Consider the following 9,646-nt stretch of genomic DNA (forward strand, 5'->3'; position numbering starts at 1 on the left):
AATACTAGTATAAAATATATCTAGATCTATCGTATCATTAGTATCGTCTAGATCTAGTATAGAATAATACTATTAATAGATCTAGTAAATTCTAGTAGTAGTAGTATGATGTATCATCATTATTAATTATATATGTAGAATGTTATAGATCTAGATCTACTTATGAACTATGAGTTAGATCTAGAATCTAGCTAGGATTTTTAACCTCAATTTGAATATTCTTTTTTTTTTAGCCTTTATATTATAATTTATTATTATTATTATTCAAAAATGTTGTGTCTTAGTTCATAGTTCTATCATCTAATAATTGAATAATTCTAATTGTTAAATAGTGCAATTATCTATTTCTATTAGATCTAGATCTATAGATTATAGATCATAATAGATGATTAGATCATAATTATGGCATTTGATCATTCATTGCACAGTCCAGCTCCGCTGAAGTAATGTCAGCTTCATGCGGTCGTTCTAACCTGTGTATATTAAATACTGTCTCTATCCTGGGTGAAAACTTTCTAGTTTTGACCTGTTGGAATAGACAGTTACATTATATATACACATATAATCTACATTGAAATTGTTTTTCATTCAGTGATTTTTTTAATTTTTTAATTAGTCAAGTCAACTACAATATTTATTTATGACTGCAGGCCACGAACAACCACCTTATGATGACAGGGGTCCTCCATTTGATGACAGAGGTCCACCTTATGATGATCGGGGTCTTGGTTATGACGAAAGAGATGGTCCTGATCCTTATGGAGAGAATGCACCTAGATATCCTGATGGTATTTAAAATTTAAGAAATTTAGTTCTTTAAGTTACTTTTGTTTTTATTTATGTATTTGATGTCTTGTAATAATTTCTTTCTTGTTCCATCTAGACTACCAACAGGACAACACCTATTATTCTGAAAGGGATGCTTCTAGACACTTAGAACAGCTACATTTAACGGCTGCTGAAGATGGTCCCAGAACACCTTCAATAGATGGAAGAAATATGTGTAAATATTTTTCTTTGAAATTCTTTCAAGTTTCTCTCTGTAGTAAATGAACTTCATCTCTGTTTCAATCGACCTTAATTTCACAGTCCAGCTCCGCTAAAGCAGTGTCAGCTTTATGCGGTCGTTCTAACCTGTGTATATTAAATACTGTCTCTATCCTGGGTGAAAACTTTCTAGTTTTGACCTGTTGGAATAGACAGTGACAATGATTTTACAAACTCAAATAAAAACTTATTTGTGGTAACATTTTTATAGTCCTCAAAGCCTGGCATTATCATTAACTACCTTTTTTTTTAAAACATAACATGATAACATTTTTCTAATACTAATTTTTAAAAAAGTATCTCTGTATATTTGTAGCCTTGCGTGAACCTGATCTACAAGAAGTAATAGACTTTTTAAGTTCCCCCGACAATAGTGTGAAAGCTAGTGCTGCTGCTCATTTACAACACTTAGTGTACAAGGAAGATGGGCTGAAAGCAAAAACAAGGTTGATTTTGCATTCGTTTTCAGTTTATATATAAATATCTACCTGTATTCTTTTTTTCTAGCTCATCTTTTTATTATTTCAATATTGCAGGAGTCTGGATGGCATTAGACCATTGATACGTCTGTTGGGCCATGAGCTAGTTGAAGTTCATAAAAATGCATGTGGTGCACTGCAAAATCTCTCTTATGGAAAAAACAATACAGAAAATAAGGTATGGTATAATTTTTTATCCTTTTGTTTATTTTGAATTTTTTTTTTCTTTTTATAGTTTATATAACACTGCCTGGATTAGTTTAATTTAATTAGTTGAATATTTTCATTTTAGAAAGCAATTAAAAATGAAAACGGCATTCCAGAGTTAATTAGGCTTTTGAGAAAAACAGATCAGGATGACGTGAAAGAATCTGTGACAGGTGTCTTGTGGAATCTTTCTTCATGTGAGGTAAGTTAAATCATCTTATCAGATCATTTTTGTAGTTAATTCATCTCTGTTTTAATCAACCTTAATTTCACAGTCCAGCTCCGCTGAAGCAGTGTCAGCTTCATGCGGTCGTTCTAACCTGTGTATATTAAATACTGTCTCTATCCTGGGTGAAAACTTTCTAGTTTTGACCTGTTGGAATAGACAGTGACAATGATTTTACAAACTGAAAAAAAAAATGTATTTGTGGTAATATGTTTATAGTCCTCAAAGTTCCTAGTGTTTGCAAAAGTTTTAAAAGATAAAATTGAGTGAGATAGTATTAATGTGTCATTCACATCTACAATCTATGATTGTCACATTTCTCTCCTCCATCCCACATATCAAGCAGTCTTTGTTAGGAGCTTGTTAACAAATTAGTATCTCTAACCTGGATGCAAACTTTTGAGAGGGGTTAACAACTGTCTTCAACTGAGTTCCGAACATAATCTTAAATATTTCTGTCAGGATTAAGAATATTAACCATATGGTCTACTTTGATGCAATTTCTTTAAAATTAGAGAGAGCTTTAACTTTGAGTTCTATGGCAAAGAAAATAACCATATTCATTTGCATGTATGACCTTAAAAAAAACAACAACCCTATATTATGTAGCTGAACTATGCATAAGTATTGTATTATTTCCTCTCACTAGTTCTTGTTGCTTTTGCACAGTCCAGCTCCGCTGAAGAAATACCAGCTTCATGCGGTCGTTCTAATCTGTGTATATTAAATACTGTCTCTATCCTGGGTGAAAACTTTCTAGTTTTGACCTGTTGGAATAGACTAGTGACATCTCGTCAATGTCTTAACTTTCTCTCCATAATTATTTTCCGCTTTCTGGCGTAATTATTCACTTGGCCCATTCGTCATGCTTTACAGTATTATGGCTAAACTTCAGTAACTTTTTTGTTTACTATCAGTAAATATTTATAAAATAAAATATATTTTGTATAAAATTGATTGTTTCATAGGACCAGAAGTTATTTTAGTTTTTGGATTATGAAATTAAAAAGGAAAACTCAACAGACTCAACAAGTCACCTGGATTATGTTGAGTGTCTTAGGATATATTTTATGATCCAGATTTAGTAAGAAAACGCTTGATAAAAAAGTTATATAATTTAAGCACCCTGCTATTTTATAAAGACATGATGAGAGGGAAAATGTGTAACCAAAAAAAATAAATTTTAAGCAATTTCACAGACGAAATAAATTAAATCATTGACGATTGGATTGTCTGACAGAAAAGGCTAGTTCAAATCAACTTGAGAGTTGTTATGGAGAGAAAGTGATGACATTAGAAATTATCTTTAGCCTGTGAATATAATTTTATTTTTATTTTGTTAGCTTTAATTATCAGTGATTATCACTAAATTAGTTACTACCATATTAATGTTATATCTTCATGCTCAATCAATTTGTGTCACAGTCCAGCTCCGCTGAAGAAATGTAAGCTTCATGCGGTCGTTCTAATCTGTGTATATTTAATACTGTCTCTATCCTGGGTGAAAAAAATTCTAGTTTTGACCTGTTGGAACAGACTAGTGACATTTAAATTTTGTATACAAGGCTTCAAAAGCCTCAGCACATTGGTTGTGTCAACATAATTCATTTGTGTTGATTTCTTCTAGAATGTATTTTTCTGTGTATTAATTAGCTATCTAAAACCTAAAAAATAATTCCATAAAACTTGTACTGATCTAAATATATATACCTATCTATATGTAAAGAACATAGAAATTAATAATTGTTGTGTATTTTAATTTTTGCAAAACTGTTTGACTGTTAGTATTTCATATCGCGTTTAAATGTGCTCGAAAATTTGACAAATGTATAGAATTAAATGCAGAAGCTCTTGTCCAGCTAATCCTGGGGCATCCAGGACTTGGCATAGTTTAAATCGTTGATTAAATTGCATGGGTAGATTAATCTAGGGTCGAACATAGGATGTAATTATCTTCTTTTTTGAATTAACATCTGTAATTTATAAGATAAATGAACTTATACTTTATAGCATAAAGAAATCTTGCCAAAAGAAAACATAAAGGTGTCATGATATATTATTAGTTTTACAAATAGTTTTCTAATTTGAGGGAATAATAAATTTGTGTCCTCGTTCTAGGATTTGAAGCAGTCCATAATAGATGATGGACTGGTAGTGTTGGTCAACTATGTTATTTTAAAGTGTGTCAGCAGGAGTCCTGTCAATCCCACAACAAGTGAGCTTCCTTGGACAACAGTCAATCGTAACACTACAGGAATTTTAAGGTTGGTTAACTACTTACACATTTCCTTTTCAATTATGAAGATAACAAAAACTCTTTTGATAGTTCCATTTATTTGATTGAATTTTCTTTCAGGAATGTGAGTTCTGCAGGTTTTAGTGCCCGTAAAAGGTTGAGAGAGTGTGATGGTTTGGTCAATGCTCTGATAAGCATCTTGAAATTAGCAGCAGACAATACAGCAACCAATGACATAGATAATAAAGTGGTAGAGAACACAGTGTGTATATTGCGTAATCTTTCATATAGAATACAAGAAGTAGTAGATCCTGATTTCTTCAAGAATAGAAGTTTGCCAAGACAACAGAACCAAACAGGAAAAGGCAAATCTGGTAAAGGTCAGCTGATTTTCAAGCACAAATAATATGAATATTAAAGGTTATTGCTTAGTTTGTTTTGTTTGTAGATCAAGGCATTGTCTTAATTTTTTTTTTTTTTTTTTTTTTTTTTTTTTTTTTTTTTTTTTTTTGGTTAGCTGGAGACAGTAATGCTGGTTGTTTTGGGAACAAGTCTGCCAAAGCAAAGGCTGCACAGAACAGTAGGCCAGGAAATCAGCCAAGCAGGTAATTTTCATATCATATATTTCGTTGTAGATATTTGTAACATGTAAAGATATATAAAATGCTTAATATGATGGAATAAGTTACTGAGATTTACAAATAATGGTTAGTTGGATTTCTGTATACCTTATCTATTAGCAGATGTGGTGTAGTGAATCATAAAGCATATTAAAATATTGTTCATTTCATCATCCCATCCTAAATGCTTTCATTGTAAATCCACATACTTATGGTCTTTTTTTGTTTTCAAGTGCCCCTCCTCAGTTGCCACCAGCTTCCATTAACTATAGAGCACTGTGGGGTCCAGAGATTCACTCCTTGTATTCTGCTGTCTTAAAACGTTGCACCAATCCCATCACTATGGAAGCAGCTGCCGGGGCTATTCAAAATTTAACAGCTTGTGATTGGCAGGTAAACTATTCCATTTTTGTTAATCAAAATATGGACATGAGTATATCATTCACTATGTGGTGTTTTGACTTTTTATTTGTTTGTTAATTGATTAAGAAGTGCACGTTGCCTTAGATCCACATTCCTGGGTGTGTTAGTCTGGTGCACCTGATCATATTGCTCTTGTGGTCAAGTCATCCTTCACCCAAACAACTTGACTGGCTGTTCATGGAATGTGCTTGAGTCATAAGCGTGCTACACTATTCTACCTCAGCTCTTATGTTGTCATACAGAGTGCTCATTAAAACACTTTGTTAACATCTGGCTGGGACAGTTCTAGTTAAACGTCTTTCAATTGTAGGTCTGCTTTATTTAGCTGGTTTATAATGTGTATTTTTTTTTTATTTTATAGCCTGCAGTTGAAAGCAGGGCCATGGTTAGGAAAGAGAAAGGTCTTCCTTTGTTGGTAGATTTGTTATCTGCTGAGAGTGACAGAGTTGTTTGTGCTACAGCTACTGCTTTGAGAAACTTGGCTATTGATGACAAAAATAAAGAATTAGTAGGTAAGAACTGTGAAGACTTCAAATATGAATTGTGGCAAATTTTTTTGGTCACATTAATTGTTTTTCTTTGTTTTTTAATTAGTCTTGCTACATTTTGTGTAGTCATTCTATGCATTTAATGAGATGCATTTTTTTTTTTTGGTGTACAGGTAAATACGCCATAAGACAGCTTGTCAGTCAACTTCCCCGTGATAATCGAAGTACCCAGCCAGATGACACAATCTGTGCTGTAATTGCTACTCTCTACGAAGTAGTGAAAGATAACCAGGATTTTGCCTTGTAAGTATTGTAGGATGTAGTTTGTAGTATATGGCTATAATGTTTTGTATATGTTGATACAACCTGGTAGAAACATTTTTTTTTTTTTTTTATCCAGAGCTCTAGTCCAAGAAGATGGTCTTACTCGGTTGATGCATATCAATACTTCTGATGGAAGATACCTTGCCAGAACATTAAAATTTGCATTAACAGTTCGTTTTTTTTCCTCTCTTGTTGACTTTTTAAATGTATATAACCTGTATATATTTTTGTAAGCATTTTATAATATCCTCTGTATTCTAAGTCATGTGTTTCCTTGCTTGTTGCTAATAATGAAGTGTTTGTGTACATTTCAGCTTTTAAAAACCTTGTGGAATTACAAAGCATTGCACCAGATGTACACTAAGAAGTACACAGCAGCAGATTTTACCACTTCTAAGGCCAGGCCAAGGTTTGTTTGTTGTATAATACAAATAATTCAATGATTTTTTAACAACCTTTGAAATAACTAGATTATATAATTTATTTTTGTACTATTCAGGCTCGATGGTTCAAAGTTCCAAGATTTATCTAAAACCCCTACCACTGGCAGTAACCACACTACACCCTACAACACACTTAGTCGGCCAATGTCTGGTCAAGGCTATGATGATAGCACCCTAACGCCAGCGAGGGCCCAGCAGCGAGGTTACTATAGTGAACAGCAGGCTCAAAACGATTTCAGAAACATGAGCAGAAGCAATATGTCATTACAGGATAAAGGTATTTATTATTATTAGTGCTACGCAATTTGTTTTTAGTGCATGCCTAATTTTTAAGTCTTAAAATAAAAACATTCTGACTTAATTACATTACTTTACTATTTCAGATCCACACAACTATCCTCGAGATGTAATCCTTGTAAGTATTTTGTGATCCATTCAAAACTACATATTAGACCCAGTAATATGTTAAATAGAGTTACTTGTTTAAATGTTTCTCCAGTTACAAGATATGACCCCCAGTGATATTAGTCCAGGCTATGCTGTCTTGATAAGCCTAATTTTATTATTTCTGCAGTTACAAGATATGAGCCCCAATGATATTAGTCCAGGCTATGCTCCTCTTGATGAGCCTTATTTTATTATTTCTGCAGTTACAAGATATGAGCCCCAATGATATTAGTCCAGGCTATGCTCCTCTTGATAAGCCTAATTTTATTATTTCTGCAGTTACAAGATATGAGCCCCAATGGTATTAGTCCAGGCTATGCTCCTCTTGATAAGCCTAATTTTATTATTTCTCCAGTTACAAGATATGACCCCCAATGATATTAGTCCAGGCTATGCTCCTCTTGATGAGCCTCGTCCACACAGAACTAAACCACCAGTTGGAGGTGTTCCATTGTTTCCTAACTTGACACCTGTAAGTATTTCAGCTTGAATAGCTGTTTCAGTTTTAAGGTTTTTTCTTTCTCTACATGCTTTGACTTGCTTGAAATTGTCACTTGTTAAAACTAAAATGTTTAATTTATTCTTAGGCGGAACCTCCTTCTCCCATGTATGGCAGTGATCCTCAAGCTATGTCAGAACCATTATATGCCCAGGTGAATAAAGGAAGCAGTCAGCGTCGAAACGACCCTTACTTGGGATCGTCTGGTGGCTTACATCAGAGCAGTGGCGGGGTAGGAGGAGCAGATTCATGGGTGTAACAACTAATGCTACATGTTGCTCATTATTAAGTATTGTAGAAAGATAAACACTTAACTTGTTTCAAAGAATAGACAGAGTTTTGGCTTAATGCCTTGTGTACTTAAATCTGTTAACTAGGTTAAGCTGAAAGAGAGACAAAAAGTTTTAAAGGCTCCTGGATGTTATATTTTGTTTTGTTTTTGATAACCATTTGTTTATTCAAAGCAAGACATTTGGACAATGTTCTTTTATTTCATGCAAGGAACTATAAAGACAATGAATAATAATAAGACTACTTAGTAACAATGTATTTCTATTCTCTCTCTCTCTCTCCATATATATATATATATATAGATATGCAACTTGGTTAGTGATGAATGCAAGATGATAGTGAGTGCTGAATGAATATTTAATAGAATGAATGCTCTTCATTTAAACTTGTGATTTTTTATATGACATCTTAGCCACCTAAATATATCCTTGAGTTTCTTCTCACAAATTGGAAACTTAGCATTCTATAACAGTGTACATTCTGAGAAACTTTTTATCATGTGTACATACTTCACCAAGAACTTGGCTCTAACCATGATACAGTTTAGACTGACAGAAAACAATGACTGAATCATAGTTTTTTTTTTTATCTGATATAATATTCTAACACTTTTTTAATAGTCAGCCTTTATACTTGCTTCATATTTTAGAGTAGGATAGATCTTTTTATTGTTTAACTTGAAGGTTTCTGTTGGATTTAATCACTAGGGTACAGTGTTATAGAGATACATTTTGAAATTATGGTTATTTAAACTGTATTTGGTAAAATTGTAATCAAAAGATGTTTTTTTCCTCTCAGCTTGTTTTATTTGTATTGCTAGAAATGATGTTCACACTTTGGACATAAAAACTTTATATTGTACATATCAAGATAAAATAATAAATTTAAAGGATAAAAGAATTCTTTGTTTTATTAGTTTGTTTTAACCTGACGGCTGCTTTATGTTTGAATATTTGCTTTCCTTTACATAAATCAAGAATTAGGTAACAAGGGAGGCAAGTGTTAAGAAATAAAACGGGCTGTTCTACAGAAAACTCCTTTAAATGGATAACCACTTTATGTGCTAAGGTTTAGAGCCCTGAGAGCTGAATTGAGGTGTTTATTCAACTATTTGACTTATTTCTATTTTTCTTATTTTTTACGTTGGTTATTGAACAAGAATATTTTTTTTTTACACAAGTTGTGTACTCTAGAATAATTTTTTTACATTTAAATCACCTTACACAAACCCTATTACCACAACAACCCCACATAATTTACACTGTATGGCAGTGCAGGACTACTGCAAGAGTGAAAACAGGTACTGCCAGATTATAATTCGGTCAACATGGTTTTAAAATCAATACCTCTATTCAAGTCATAACTTCATGAAGGATGAAATCTGAATGCTGATCTCAAAAATGACTCTTAACAATTTGAAAGTTTATGTATATCGCTGAGAAAAGCTTTGGCCACAGAGAATTTTAAAAAAGGGAATTAAAATTTAGCTAGAAATCAAGGTCTGCATCCAACATTGGTTTTGAAAAGACTATCATGTGCTTTCAGGAATTTCTGATACCAGTATATAAATGTGGCAGAGTGACACAAACCACTTGGCTACACATGGGCTTGAGTTTAAATCCCAACTTGAGCAGTGTTGTGTTTGCTGAGTCCCTAAAGGCAGCATGGAAATATTCCAGACACACCTGACTCCGTTGTGTCCAAGAAAGAGATTGGACCATAGCACAGTTAGCAACCTCTGCCATGAAAAATGTGTTAGACAAAATATAATTTTGAAAAAAAAAGTTAAATGTGAACCCGGACTAATTGATGTCTTATAATGAATATCTAATTGTTTTGTGAAGGGTCATTCTCTTATTCAAGAAAAAAAAGATTTCGTAAAAAAAATAAAAAATTCCCTTAGTAATGTGTTCTAT

General features: G+C 32.8%; 1 protein-coding gene and 1 non-coding gene across 11 annotated transcripts in view; both read left to right on the forward strand.

Annotated features, from left to right (window-relative positions):
* The window catches only part of LOC106075206 (splicing regulator ARVCF-like), a 60,461-nt gene extending 51,831 nt beyond the window's left edge, over positions 1-8,630 (forward strand). For 8 of the 10 annotated variants that reach the window (XM_056042997.1, XM_056042996.1, XM_056043001.1 and 5 more), the window contains 17 exons: positions 651-788; positions 884-1,003; positions 1,364-1,493; positions 1,584-1,704; positions 1,819-1,935; positions 4,078-4,223; positions 4,316-4,575; positions 4,713-4,800; positions 5,049-5,208; positions 5,600-5,750; positions 5,900-6,029; positions 6,127-6,220; positions 6,365-6,459; positions 6,550-6,770; positions 6,877-6,908; positions 7,296-7,412; positions 7,528-8,630. In XM_056042997.1, the coding sequence (XP_055898972.1) occupies positions 651-788; positions 884-1,003; positions 1,364-1,493; positions 1,584-1,704; positions 1,819-1,935; positions 4,078-4,223; positions 4,316-4,575; positions 4,713-4,800; positions 5,049-5,208; positions 5,600-5,750; positions 5,900-6,029; positions 6,127-6,220; positions 6,365-6,459; positions 6,550-6,770; positions 6,877-6,908; positions 7,296-7,412; positions 7,528-7,698 (2,291 nt within the window). In that variant the 3' untranslated portion in view covers positions 7,699-8,630. Of the gene's footprint in view, positions 1-650; positions 789-883; positions 1,004-1,363; positions 1,494-1,583; positions 1,705-1,818; positions 1,936-4,077; positions 4,224-4,315; positions 4,576-4,712; positions 4,801-5,048; positions 5,209-5,599; positions 5,751-5,899; positions 6,030-6,126; positions 6,221-6,364; positions 6,460-6,549; positions 6,771-6,876; positions 6,909-7,067; positions 7,205-7,295; positions 7,413-7,527 lie in introns of those variants that run through there. The other 2 variants (XM_056043000.1, XM_056043004.1) reach the window with 2 other exon arrangements.
* On the forward strand, positions 5,308-5,522 carry LOC129928895 (small nucleolar RNA SNORA53). The gene has a single exon (XR_008780421.1). It is a non-coding gene; the product is annotated as a small nucleolar RNA SNORA53 (small nucleolar RNA).
* Positions 8,631-9,646: the final 1,016 nt, after the last annotated feature.

This window comes from Biomphalaria glabrata, chromosome 10, assembly GCF_947242115.1.
Source record: "Biomphalaria glabrata chromosome 10, xgBioGlab47.1, whole genome shotgun sequence".
Classification (NCBI taxonomy): Eukaryota; Metazoa; Mollusca; class Gastropoda; family Planorbidae; genus Biomphalaria; species Biomphalaria glabrata.